This window comes from Anguilla anguilla, chromosome 4 (assembly GCF_013347855.1).
Source record: "Anguilla anguilla isolate fAngAng1 chromosome 4, fAngAng1.pri, whole genome shotgun sequence".
In the NCBI taxonomy this organism is placed as follows: Eukaryota; Metazoa; Chordata; class Actinopteri; order Anguilliformes; family Anguillidae; genus Anguilla; species Anguilla anguilla.
The window spans coordinates 12,067,420-12,081,129 of NC_049204.1; the positions used below are offsets into that span (position 1 = coordinate 12,067,420).

The 13,710-nt window shown below is 46.0% G+C and overlaps 1 protein-coding gene across 6 annotated transcripts in view; it reads left to right on the forward strand.

Annotated features, from left to right (window-relative positions):
* The window catches only part of farp2 (FERM, RhoGEF and pleckstrin domain protein 2), a 51,005-nt gene that overhangs the window by 34,446 nt on the left and 2,849 nt on the right, over positions 1–13,710 (forward strand). Inside the window, exons 14-28 of one of the 6 annotated variants that reach the window (XR_004764712.1) lie at positions 5,016–5,197; positions 6,066–6,155; positions 6,245–6,378; positions 6,485–6,566; positions 6,792–7,029; positions 7,360–7,490; positions 8,177–8,245; positions 8,358–8,447; positions 9,796–9,816; positions 10,206–10,288; positions 10,435–10,553; positions 11,178–11,344; positions 12,392–12,531; positions 12,897–13,004; positions 13,526–13,550. Coding sequence is in view for 5 of the 6 variants with exons in the window: in XM_035412684.1 (XP_035268575.1) it covers positions 5,016–5,197; positions 6,066–6,155; positions 6,245–6,378; positions 6,485–6,566; positions 6,792–7,029; positions 7,360–7,490; positions 8,177–8,245; positions 8,358–8,447; positions 9,796–9,816; positions 10,206–10,288; positions 10,435–10,553; positions 11,178–11,344; positions 12,897–13,004; positions 13,526–13,677 (1,666 nt within the window). In the remaining variant the exon portion in view is untranslated. Of the gene's footprint in view, positions 1–5,015; positions 5,198–6,065; positions 6,156–6,244; positions 6,379–6,484; positions 6,567–6,791; positions 7,030–7,359; positions 7,491–8,176; positions 8,246–8,357; positions 8,448–9,795; positions 9,817–10,205; positions 10,289–10,434; positions 10,554–11,177; positions 11,345–12,391; positions 12,532–12,896; positions 13,005–13,525; positions 13,678–13,710 lie in introns of those variants that run through there. The other 5 variants (XM_035412684.1, XM_035412685.1, XM_035412688.1 and 2 more) reach the window with 5 other exon arrangements.

The window sequence follows — 13,710 nt, forward strand, 5'->3', positions numbered from 1 at the left end:
AAGGGCTGATTTCAGCATTCACCACTAGATAAAAGGTAAGAAAAGTTGGATCTGCAAGCACCAGAAAATTTTTTTCTAAATTCATGTACTTTCTCACACTTACACTTGATTTGACTTTGATGCTACAACTGAATTTCAGAATCTTTCATGATTTTTCCCCACTTGTCCGCTCGGAATCAAAAGAAAGTAAGAAAGAAAAAAAGGCCTGTCTCTCAAGAACAGTCCCTGCTAGGGGACAAATTAGGTCAACTGTATTTTCACTGTAATTCCCCCCATCAGCATCAGTCTGTTTGATCTTAGCACCTATCAGCAGCAATTTATATAATGTGATTGGTTATCATATACAATATGTTGTACAATAATTGTGGTACTCTTTGATATCAGGGTTCTTTCACTGGCATCTGCATTGTGTTTCCCATCCCATACTACTTGTGTGTATTTTAAGTGCCTTGTAGATGCCAAGGACAAAGCAAGGTGATCAAGCACTGTTAAATGGAAATGAGGAGACAGCTCTCTGCATTGATTCTTGATTTAGAAATAACCGCCAAGCAGATTTGCACCACCACCCTTCCTTTTCATTTTGGCCACCTTGCTTCACACAGGCTTTTTCAAAAGTTTCCACTGAAGCCCTGGAGTGGATTGCTGCTCCCAGTCTAGTTGTGCTCAAATTTCATTGTGCTGGACAGTGAAGGTCTGCACCCCAGGAGATTACTGAAAGCAAACAGGTTTTTGATGTGAGTCAGTTGTACCCCTTTGTCTAATTCTGAGATGCTCTTAATGGAAAAATTCACCCAAAAATGTGGTATTTATATTGTCTGTCGACAATAATAAAAATGTTCAGAACATGATAGGTGTAACGTAGTTGGAATATTCCTGATGGTGAAGAACTCTAAAAAGCCTTTTAAAATGCCTTTTCTCTTAAATTTGGATCTTCCTGTGATGTTCATGCTGCAACGCTCATCGCTTGTCGATTTGAGTGCGTGCTGACAAGCATGTGCTTTCCTCCGAAGCATGTGATGTCAGATCTGATCATCCCACAGTTCGCAAGTCAGGCTTGCACAGGCACGAGTTGGAGGAAGACGTTTCATGTGCAGCGCAACAGATAACTTGAGGACCCCCGGGGAGGGGGCAGTGAAGTACTGTCATCCTGGGAGATGCTAGAGCCGATTTAGCGTCTTCCTGTGGGTCTGCCAGCCACATTCAGCACTGCCACAGTCCAGATTCGATGCTAGACCATGGGACCCGTCCACGCACTAAAACGGTGCTTTAACAGGATGAGCCACCCAGTAGCCCAGAAACCTGTTTAATATAAAAAAATATAAGTTAATTTGCATTCATGCTCTTGGCAACTTGTCATCTTTGTGATTACAAAATCAGTTGTACGTTATGTGCTGATACTTGCCAGTCGAGCAAGTTGGCGTGTCAATGCAATGATCAACTCTTTAAAACTTTATCTTGCATTGTATTACCATTCTACAATGCTCAATACGATGCAAGATAAAGTTACTGGGCTACTGGGTGTTTGTTTTATTTCAAGCTTATGAAAATGAATCCGCTCATATTGGTATATATTACTACCACAATAAACATAAGTAACAGTATATGTATTGAGCATAATGGGGTGAATTTTTTCTTTGTGAAGTCCTGTTAAGTTGTATGAATGAACCTCTACTCCGCCACTGTTTGCGGATAAAACAATGTCATCGCCTCTTCCATGGAGAGCAGGTGGACAGTTTCAACATCACAATTGACTTATTTCATCTCTGTAATGCAGTTATGCATTAGGACAGCCTTGATCAGGTGATGACCATAGCTCTTTGTATAACTGACTAATAGCCAAAGGCTTGACTGGGTACATGATAGTGTGGTTCACCATTTCACCTTGCATGCAATCTTCAGGCAACAAATGTAGAGAATTAAGCCTTAACAGTACAACTGATCACCTTGATGTTGATTATGCAGTGCTTTTAGATCTACCTTGCTTTCTTCTTGCCATCTGTTTAGTTTGCCCTATTACCAGTATGCCTTGTTATTGTTGAGACCACAGCAATCAGCTTCTCCGGGGTCTGCAGAATTGCAATGGGTAATTCAAATTAAAGAATCAAATGCTAAATTAGTTTTTTTTTAAATATATTGTATGGTTACTGGTGTAAAAGAAAAGTGTACGTATGAGTGTATTTTGTTTCTTTAAAAAAAATAAAATAATCATTTTTGGGTACTGTGGACTTCAGACTTAAGATTCATTTCGGAGCCTTCAAATCTTGAAACAATCTGAGAAGTAGAAATGGGGATGTAAGAATGCCTGCAGCCATTCAAAGTTCACTGACTGGTTCCCCAAATTACCAAATGATGTAATACACAATATGAGTGTTTTAAAACATTGTAAAAAGCCTTTTTGCTACAGAACAAACCACCACTGTAGAGTGAGCTCGTGTGCTGTATCAAAATAAGCTGGTTTTTTTTAAAGTTTTTTTTTTAGCTCATTTATTGCTGTATATCTTCAAAGGGAGGAAGCTAGTACAGAGCTCAGGTGGGTGGAAACAGAGCGGGAGTTGAGATGATGAGAGCACCGATTTGGCCAGACAAGGACCCGGAATGACAGCTGAAAGTGTCTCCTGTGTAGCAGGGACTTAAAGAGCAAAGCCAGACCTTGCCCCCTGATAGTGTGGGAGCTTTTGGAGATCAACTGGAGGAGCGGCACTGTCCCTCGTGTCTGAAAGACTTGAGACGCAGCCAAGGAGAAGAGGATGACCAGACTTACCCCCTTTACACACGGCCTGGATGGGAGTGGGTGGGGACTAAATATTACTTGGGGACCTTCGGGTCCCAACCTCCTCCAGATATTCCAGATATCATATGGTTTTTCTCATCCGCCTCAAACAGCTAACACTGCAATGTGTATACGTCACTTTTTTTTTTTGGACTGTGCATTTAATCACAGGAATTGACAATGAGCTATTCCAAAGCTCTTGGCAGTGAACTTAGGCTTAAACCGCATTTGTTTTATTTGTGGTGAGCTGCATTAAACAAATGAAAAGGCATGCTTTTATGGCCCGGCTGCAGAAAGCCCACAGCACTCTGACGAGCAGTCTGGCGCTGTGAACTCTGGTAATGAGTCATTCGGTGCGATGGTCTTCTGTACAGAGGAGGTTAACTTATTAAAAAAAAAAAAAAAAAACTGCCTCAGCAGTAGGGAAGCATTTGACAAACTGTACATCTCCCCCATTCAGAGGGGAACACTGTTGGAGCGATGTAAGCAGGCCCTTTATTACTTCAACATATGCTGGAATTTGGCACATGTCTGGAGCCCTCGCTTGTCCCATGAAGGAAACGGCGGTGCTGGGGGGGGGGGGGCTCCTCTCCTATCCAATGCCAGATTCCACAGCCCCATTCCTGCTGAGAGCGCTCCGTGTTTGTTCAGGCTCCCAGCCAAAACATTCCCCTCCCGTTCTCCCCAGAAACCGCGCTCTCCACCCTCCTGGCGGAGCGTCCCCCCGCAGGGCGCGGTGGTTAAACTTTAAACCCGCTCTTCTGCAGCCGGGCTGACTGCATTCCTGATAAGCCGCTACCAGGAATCGGTTCCGGGTCACGGAGCCGCCTTTTATTTTGTTGCTCTTCCTTTTTTTTTTTTTTTTTTTTTTTGCTTGTGAGGGTGTTTTTTTTTATTTTTTATTATTCCTTCGAGAAGCGGGGGAAACAGCTGCGGGATCCCGGCACTGGGCAGGATCTGCGAACGCAGCGTGGAGTGTGCGTTTCGTTTCCCCCCGCGCTCGTCTCCCCTCGCCGGTTAAGAGGCGCATTCGCTGCACTCTTTACCGAGATAAATCTCCCAGACTTCAAAGGCTCGCCCAGTTCAGCTTGTGTAACTTTATCGGCTTTATTAAACAGTACCGGTGATAAATCGCCGGGCTCCTTTCTGAAGGGTGGTAGCTCTGAAAACAAGTCTAGAATGTGAGAACCGTTATTTGTTCCACTTTACATCCCTCCCCTGTGACCCCTTTTCAAGTCGAGTGTATGCAACGGTGAACATTAAAAATGCTGACAATTTTTTACCATAAGCTTATTTCTGTCGGTGAACTTTGTCAGAAGTTTTGTGTTTGAACCACTCGCCGGGAGGGTTAACCGTATGTGAGTTTCCTCTGGGGTTTGCGGATGTTTGGCTAAATTTCACTTTGTGAATGTTTGAACAGGTTTGCCTGAAACACATTTCAGAGAGTCACATTTTGGATGTCACTGTGCTTGCTCTCAAAGTCTGGGGAGTAAATGTTAAATCACCTACTCAGAGGTATCTGATAGCTTTTTAGTTACTGTGAACTAACAGAACATTTTTTAAACAAATCTTCCACACAATAACAGACCCAGAGTTAATCCCCTTTGCTCTACATCTGTGGTATTTCAAAAGGCTCGGAGGGATAAGGACAGAGCAGGTCTGACTGGTTTTTTCTGGAAATATTTATTTCCGGGTTATAGCAGACTACTCAAACATGGCAGATTTTAATTCTTTCAGTTTGAGTTTAAGCAGAAAGGTGAAACTTTCGCTGATGATAAAAAGATGTAAAAATGTTAACACTATTTTATTGGACATTTTTATGATTATTAATTCAGCTGTGGGATGATCCTTGTGGTACATCGATTATTGAGAATGATTTATAATGAGACGGTGTGTATTGTATGTGGATTGTGACTGTGTTGTCTTTTTGAGCTGCACTGCAACAAATCCCTCTCAGTTTTTATATGGCAATAAAGTAAATTAATCTTGATCTTAATCAAATGTGTAATTGTACATGTGTTAAATCTGCAGGGGTTCTCTGATTCTATGAGTTAGGAAAATTTAAAAAGGTGGTTCCTGCAGCAGGACATAGTACCTTTGGGTCACGTTGAGGTGGTGTCATTGCGTGCCATGCGTAGCTGCAGCAGTCCACTGACCCCTGATTGTTTGTGTTGCTTGTTAATGGTGGTGAAGTGAGCCGGAGTGTGTTTTGTTCGCAGCTTGAGATTGTTTTTTTCCTCCGCAGGGTCACCCACGGACAGCCCCCAGCTGTCACCCTTTGACTCCAAGAGCCCCCTCTGCCTCTCGCCCTCCTTCCAGATGTCCACGCTGAGCCTCCCCGGCCAGGCGCCCTCGCCCCTGCAGAGCCCCGTCCTGAGCGAGGTGGGCAGTGCCAGGCTGGAGGAGGAGGAGGAGGGTAGGAGGAAGGTACACCATCCCCCTCACCCGCACCCCGTCCTCCCTTCTCGGCAGTGTGCTGTCACCCATCCCCTGCAGCCGCTTCGATCCAGGAGCCCCAAGCTGCAGTTGTCACTGATTCATGTTCCCTGTCAGGAGCCTTTTTTGTGTTCCTCCCCATTTTTCACCTGTGAACAGTGTTTTCCCATTCTGCCTCGGATTATTTCGGAACGAGTCTGCGCTGTATTAGGCCCGGAGGCTTGACTGAGGTGGAATGAGAAAAGCACCGTCTGTGCTGAACCCTTTCTTCTCTTCTCTTCCTACATGACAGTTGGATTGAGCCACTGCAATCGTAACTGTGCTTCACACTGCTGCTTTGTCTTTGGTGCATGCGCTGTGGTTAAACAAACACCTCCATGTCACCATTTCCCGCAAGGCCAGCCTGACTGCAGGTCCATTGTGAAAATGGAAATCTTGTTAGCTGCCAGGGCTTTGTTGGTTATCAACCCCTCCTCTCCTGGACTGCCTTCCTACCTGCCTTCCGACCTCCAGCTCGAACATTCAGAGCTTTCTGTTGCGCATAATCTTCTGTGGGATTTGAGAAATAATAAATTAATAACTGGAATTAAACTTGAGAATAAATATATTTAATGAATTATGGTGCAATTCATTCAAAGTTCTCTCTTCCAGTGTACCATAAAGTTATTTTAGTGAAAATGAGCACCTAGCAATTTCTCCTAAGGTTGATGTCAATTTATGATCCTTTCTTACAATGTATGTAATGCCTGCTTGTTTTATGGTGATTTTTAGAGTAAAGAGCCTTTTTTTTTTTGTGGTCTGAGCTAATCGGACTATCAAAGCCAGTTGTGTTGACTTGTCTACATCCATCTACACACAGAGGAACCCTACTGACAAGGCCTACTTCATTGCCAAAGAGATACTGACCACGGAGAGGACGTATCTGAAAGACCTGGAGGTCATTACGGTGGTGAGTGCCATTCCGTGTCAGCGGGCACTGCTCAAGATTGAAGAGCATGTTGCAGAATGGTCAATTTTATGCATCCCTGCTTTTTTCAGTGGTTCCGCAGCGCTGTGATTAAGGAGAACGCCATGCCCGAGGGCCTGATGAACCTGCTCTTCTCCAACATCGACCCCATCTACGAGTTCCATCGAGGGTTCCTCAAGGAGGTCGAGCAGAGGCTGGCTCTCTGGTCTGTGCCTCCTCTCCGTACGCATTCCAGAAAGGCAACGCATCCAAAAAAAATAGGACGGTGGGAAGAACCTAACAGCATAATGTTTGTTCTGTGTTATCACCAGGGAGGGGCGCTCTAACGCACACGCGAAAGGGGACCACCAGAGAGTTGGCGACGTGATGCTGAGGAACATGTGTGCTCTGAAGGTAGGGCTGGAGTTGCAGAGGCACGGGCAGTTAAAGGGACCGGCAGACAGCTGTACCTCTGCTGGACATTTCATTTGTTTGATAGAGACTTGACAAACCATGCACGATTAGTATGTAATTTGACTGCACCTATTTTACCTGGGCTGGGTAGTGTTCAACTTCGCTGTAGTTGAGTATTTCAGAAGTTGGCATTCATGCGTCTGGCACCCCATGCATTTGTCTCAGGAGTTCACCAGCTACCTGCAGAAGCACGATGAGGTGCTGACAGAACTGGAGAAGGCCACCAAGCGGCTGAAGAAGCTGGAGGCGGTCTACAAGGAGTTTGAGCTGCAGAAGGTCTGCTACCTGCCCCTCAACACCTTCCTGCTCAAGCCCATCCAGCGCCTCATGCACTACAAGCTCATCCTGGAACGGCTGTGCAGACACTACCCCGCTACGCACAGCGACCACGAAGACTGCAAAGGTTAGTGTGTGCAAATGCACACGCACACACACACACACACACACACACACGTGCACATGCGCACACACACATGCACCGCATCCACATCAACTGCAAGGATCATTGTGCTCGCACGTGTGCATACACTAGCAGCTCACTATGATTTTGCCAGGAAATGTATGGATAGTGTTGAGATTAATTTCCTTGCAGTACTGACTGTCTGTTCATTTATCTGGGATATCTTCAGGCCACCCTCCTAGTTCTCTTCTTCCTTCCTCGGTATTAAATGTGTGCGTGGGTGTATGTACGTGTATGTGCATGCATGTTTTCATGAATGTGACTGCCTTACAGAGGCCTTGAACGAGGTGACTGAGATGGCCACCCAGCTCCAGAGCAGCCTGATCCGGCTGGAGAACTTCCAGAAACTGACGGAGCTGCAGAGGGACTTGATTGGGGTCGAGAACCTCACTGACCCAGGGAGGGTGAGTCCAGCCCTGTCCACAGCCTAACAGCCGGGAGGGAGGGTGTGATATACTGTATTCCACCACAGCACATCCAGGCATTCAGCAGACAAAATAATCAATGTCCATCTATCAAAGTTTCTGCCTTCACTACAGTACAGCCGTTCTTGTTTTCTGTGCTTGGTACGGCAAATGTTGTCACTTCCATATTTCTCGTGGTTGTAACAACCACAGAATCAGAATCTGCGCCCTCCACTGGTGTGAAGTGTCACTACAGGAACACTCTGAAGCCACAATGAGAATCTAAATTTGTATTTGATGCCGTGTTCATCTTGGGTTTGATTTTGGCTGAGTTTGGCTTCTTAGCAAGTACACACCCAGCTTAAGTGTGCGGAAATGCCAGATCCCCAATAGCTTTCTTTCCTTGTCCTCTCTCCTAATAGCCAGGGCCATATGGCTCTTTTTTTTTTTTTGGATCTTCGATTGGATATGGCAAACGTGCAAAATGCAAATTGGGGTTTTTCAACAAAACAACTTGTGGGCATTTGTTTAGTTTTTTCTTCTTCTTCCTCTTTCACTGTTTTTGGTGGGAGCGAGTTAGTTTTCTCCAAAATGGGGCGTGACATTCACAATGACGCTTCAGTGACATGGTGGTCCGTAGACAGTGGCTGTTTCTCTAGCAAGTCTAATGCCTCTCTGCTTCCCAGGAGTTTATCCGGGAGGGATGCCTGTACAAGTTGACAAAGAAGGGACTGCAACAGAGGATGTTTTTCCTGGTGAGTAAGCATTTAGAATCAAGAGTTTGTATCCGAACGGTCCCCTTCTGGACACCACTGGTTACATTGCGGCATTACTTTAATGGTCTTTTACCGATTTTATTTTTGTCAGTTCTCAGACATGCTGCTGTACACCAGCAAAGGGGTGACTGCTACCAACCAGTTCAAAGTTCATGGCCAGCTGCCTCTTTACGGCATGATCGTGAGTACCAGCATGCTGTCTGTATGACTCAGGCTACGCTTCATCTCACTGTGGTTCGTGTATCCCTCTGTACGTGTATGGATGTCTATGGGAAATTGGTTATTAGTCGAAATATTAACTAGTCATGGTGGTGCTTATTGAGAACAATAACCATGGGTTATATTGGTGAAAGTGTTTCGAGTTTTTTGACAAACTGGATGAATGGTCAATGGGTTATAATCATTACTGTGATAGGCCACACCCAATCTGAAATTAATTGGCTCACAGCTCCCTTAGGTATTGTCCAAGTATATATTTACCAAGTATAGATTGGTTAGGTACACTAAAGTACCAAGTTTGGTGGAAATTGAGCAAAAAACAGAAAAGAAGCCTTTGTGAAAAAATGGTTTACATATTTATGCAAATTAGCTAAAAGCCCATTATGGTGTGTTTGCACGCTCTTTTTCATCCATGTTCATTTCATTCCAAGGAATATCCTGACCAATTCGTTGTGAATTGGACTATGGGTATTGGAGTTCTGGTTCTTACATGAAAGAGGATTCTGTGTAACTTTTGATTATAGCGCCACCGTGTGGCCAATTAAGGCAATATTTGAGGGGGAGTTTTGTGTCACACATTTGTGATGAGTGTGCCAAGTTTCAAGTCTCTACAATTTACCATCTCACAGGTAATCAAGCAAATGTACAGTGAAAAAAATACAAATAAACCATAGGAAAATAATAGGGGATTAGCCCTATGTCTCTTTAGGACCAGGTTAGCAGACCCTTACTTCACATGCAGAGGGTGACAAGAACTATCCTTACTCATTCACGGAATTGACTTCGTTTGTGTTAGGAATGTATTTTTATGTAGTTTACTTATATGAGGAAGAACTTGTCATTTTGTTGCCATTAGTGTGGATCATGTTACCCATTTTATGTGGATCCTGTTACCCACCTCTGAGGGACTGTCCCAAGCAAAGGACAAATCAGAGCTAGAGCTGGATGGCTGTGTACAATGAGATTAAATTTTAGCTCAAATTCAAATGTTATACATTTTTTGGTATTTGAGATCATGAGCCAGGTAGCCATATTGGATGTATTCACCTATTCGGGAAGCTGGTAGGATATATATATATTTTTTGTGATGACCGTCCCCTCAGTTGTGTCAAAAAGTGTGGAGTGTAGTGTGTGGTATGTAGTGTGGAGTGGGGTGTAGGGTAGGGTGTAGGGTGGAGTGTGGGTGTAGTATGGATTGTAGCATGGGGTGTAGTGTGGGGTGTAGTGTGGGTTTTAGTGGGCATTGTGGTAGTAGTGCCTGGGGTTCTGTGCAGTTAATCAGCCCATCTCTGCTTCACTCCTGGCTGCAGCTCATAGTGCTGGACGCACCGGTGAGTACTCAGTGGCTTCCTGTTCAGTAGTCAGACCTACAGCACCCCTCCCCCCCCGTGCTTGTGTACAGTCCAGCGCACTGCTACATGACTGTTAGGTACAGGTACCACTGTGAGTCATGAGTGCTCTTCATGTGGAATCAATGAGAAAAGCAATTTGATAGTATGGTAGTTAGTGTAGAAAACACACACGTGCACAAACACACACACACGCATGTATACAATATTTTAGGATTTTTAAAATGTATTTCTATTTATACGTTTCATACCTAAGAAATACAATCTGCAGAGGGTTAGACCACGAGCAGCAAGGTCAGCTCTGGGCTGTCAAACACCACAGCCACAATCAGCTGTGCTGGTCACATGACCCACTGTCTCCCCATCCCCAGGTGGAGGAAAATGAGAATGAGTGGTCCGTGCCCCACTGCTTCACCATCTACTCTGCGCAGAGGACCATCGTGGTGGCCGCCAGGTGAGTGTGGATCTGAATCAGCCCCACGCCTCTAAACTTTACATAGCCACTGACCTGTACAACTGCCCGATAAACCAGTGTGAAGTTGCATGTACAATTTAGTCTTGGTTGATTCATATAGTTGGTATATTGCTCTCTGCTTTCAGCTCCAAAGCAGAGATGGGGAAGTGGATCCAGGACCTGAACATGGCAATTGACATGTCCAAGAAGTCCCATGAAAAATCTGATCTCCTCATGGACCCCAGCCTGTCCAATCGCTCTAACAGTAAGAATCCCCCCCCCCCCCCCCCCACACACACACACACAAACACCCGTTATTCACGTCAGCTGCAGCGTTTGAGAACAGAACAGCTGAAGTAGAAAGTGCTAAAATATATTTTTTAAGTAATTTAAGGAGAGTTTTAGAGGCAAAGCTGTCTTTGGTAATTTTATGTCATATACAAGGTTGTAAAAGAATCCCCCCCCCCACCTGAAGGTTAGTTTACTGCTTAACCCTCCCTCCCCCACCTGAAGGTTAGTTTACTGCTAACCCCCCCCCCCCACCTGAAGGTTATTGTACTGCTAAACCCCCCCCCTCCACCTTTGTTGCTGCTCCTTCTCTCACATCCACATTTTATTATGAAAAATTGGATATTCTGCGGCACTTTTCTGTTTATTGAGCTTGGACATTTTAAGTGGAGAAGAACCCTACAGCACAATCCTGCCTGCTGGGGGTTTTGTGTGGTGTTCACGGTGTGACAGTTCTCCCGACAGGTGCTGGTGGCGGAGGTAAATCCCTTCAGAAACATGCGTGTTCCCCTTAGTTTATCCTGTCGTGACCTAGTTAATCCCCCTCCCACGCCCTCCCTCCTCCCTCTGCACCTCCTCCCCCTCACCCCCTCCTCGCCAGCAGGGTCGTCAGACGAGGTTTCTCTGGAGCAGGAGTCTGAGGATGACACGCACTCCTCCCGCAGTTCCCTGGACAAGCAGACACACCACCGTGCCAACACCACCATGCACGTGTGCTGGCACCGCAACACCAGTGTCTCCATGTCCGACCACAGCCTGGCCGTGGAGGTACCCCTCCCTCCCTCCCTCCCTTTCTTCCTCCTTCTCTTCCTCCGACTCCTCCCTTTCCTCCCCCTCTCTGCCAGAGACACACTCCCCAGGCAGAGCACGCAATGATGACTTCTCTATCCTATGCACACTTTTTCGACACACTTTTTGTCACCCGTTGATCGATATGCTACCTAAAGTCTTTGATCTTTTGGATGTACGATAATTTTGCAAGAGTTCTCCTTTATTTACCTGTCAGTTTCGATGACCTCTGTCACCAGAACAACTGCGTGTAAATGGACCACATTTTTGGTTTCTGTCTGTACAAGCGCTAGGTACTTGGACAGAGCTGAAAACAGTTATAGATTGACATGTAGAATTATTGACAGATGTGAAAGGTTGAGAGCTAGGCTTCTCTCTAGCTCCACCTTCTGGATTATGTCATTACTGCATCCTGTGCTCATATGTAACCAAATTCCAGTAGTTGATATTGTGCATATTGTGCACTGTGCATCTATTTTGTCTTACCAAATGATTTAGCTGCTATTGCAGATCACATTCTGGTCTGTGTCTCTGGCTCCCAAAATCAGCCTCCCTGTATCCCCACAGTCCTGTCCCCTGCTTTTCTATTCTGCTTCTGTTCAGCATTTTCCTTGCATTCTCAAATCTCTCCAGTGCTTGGGTGGGAGAGAATTCTCTTGCGCATTTAACAGCTATTTACTGGGAGTACTGTGCACTGAGTCTCACAACCGGTAATGCTAGGGATAGACTGAGGCCGTAGAAATGTGTTGTCAGAAGAACACTCGCAGACAGGAAGGTATGTATTTTTTCTACCACGGTCCTTTCCTGATTTGCATGAAGATACGTTCATTTTTTTCCCCCTTCTTGGCTAACAGCTCACCATCGGACCCTGGAAAGACACTGACCCATCTCGCTGTCGCCTTCTGCTAACTGCGCTAACACTCCTTTTGTCTCTGTCTTTCTCCTCCTCTCTCTCTCTCCACCTCTCGCTCTGTGTCTTTTCCATTCCCCTCTTCCACGATGCCCACCTCCGCCGGCTCTCCTCAGTCTTCTGCTCTCCGGCCATTTCCCCAGAGCTGCCCCCGCGTTATCTCTTGGGTCAGGGCCAGCGGCCTAACACCATCACTCACGTGTGCTGGTACCGCAACCAGAACCTCTCTCTCTCTGATTACCTGCGCATGAATCAGGTACACTTCTGGCCCCAGAGCTCCCTTTAACGGCTTTGCACCAGGCCCGCTTTCTACTGTAACCTCTGCTATACCTCACTGCTGTGCTACTTTTGTGCCTCGTTTGTTTCCCAAGCGAGTGCTTTATCTGGTCAGTTGATTTCATCTTGTACTCCATGTAATGTCTCTGGCTCATTTCTGAATATTGAAATTAAAGAACATGCCTCGCTAAACCTTCCCTCAAACATTCACTGATTGAAGCTGGAATAAAGAACCGTACACAGTATAGCACTAAACTATATCGGCTCGCAGTACATAGTCTCTTAATCTAAATCTTCCCTACCTCTACCACCTAACCCATCTCTTCCTGTGTCTCCCTCCTCCAGAACCAACTATCCGGGTACCTCTTGAGGAAGTTCAAGAACAGCAACGGCTGGCAGAAGTTGTGGGTGGTCTTCACCAACTTCTGTCTGTTCTTCTACAAGACACACCAGGTACTGCACCTCGCACACCATAGCTCAGCCCAGCGGATCTGGAGCTCTAAACCAGCCAGCGCCCACTCGCTCAGTTTTTGTTTATAGCCGTCTTTTTTTGTTGGGAAGCGGTGGCGGTTAGTCAGTCTGATTTCTATTGCCTTTGTGAAAGGACCTCATTAATAAAACTGAGATATCGACGTGCCTGCCGCGGACCGCCTGACTGAAGAAACAAGGTGCCGCTCGGCTCCGCGCTCCCCGCCGGTGATTTATAGGGGGCATAAAAGCACTCGCTGCGACTCTGAGGTGGCCTAAATACTTAACACTCGCTTATCTCCGAGACGAATGAGGCTCCCTCTCCGCTGGGGAGTACAGATGGCTTCCACTGGGCTTTTTTGCGTAAGCAGTTGCTCTGATTTAAAAAGTGAAGGATGGTGGCTTTCAGCTCGCTGGGTGGGAAAAATAACCCCGCCGCGAGGCTATCTGTCTTCATCCCTCCGACGCGGCGCGTCTCTGACTGTTTGCCTTCCCCCCGGATGTAGGACGACTTCCCCCTGGCCAGCCTTCCGCTGCTGGGCTACACGGTCAGCACCCCGGCTGAGACGGACAGTATACTTAAGGAGTACGTCTTCAAGCTTCAGTTCAAATCCCACGTCTACTTCTTCCGGGCAGAAAGCGAGTATACCTTTGAGAGGTAGGGAAAGCCCACCGTTGAATTTGTGGCTTC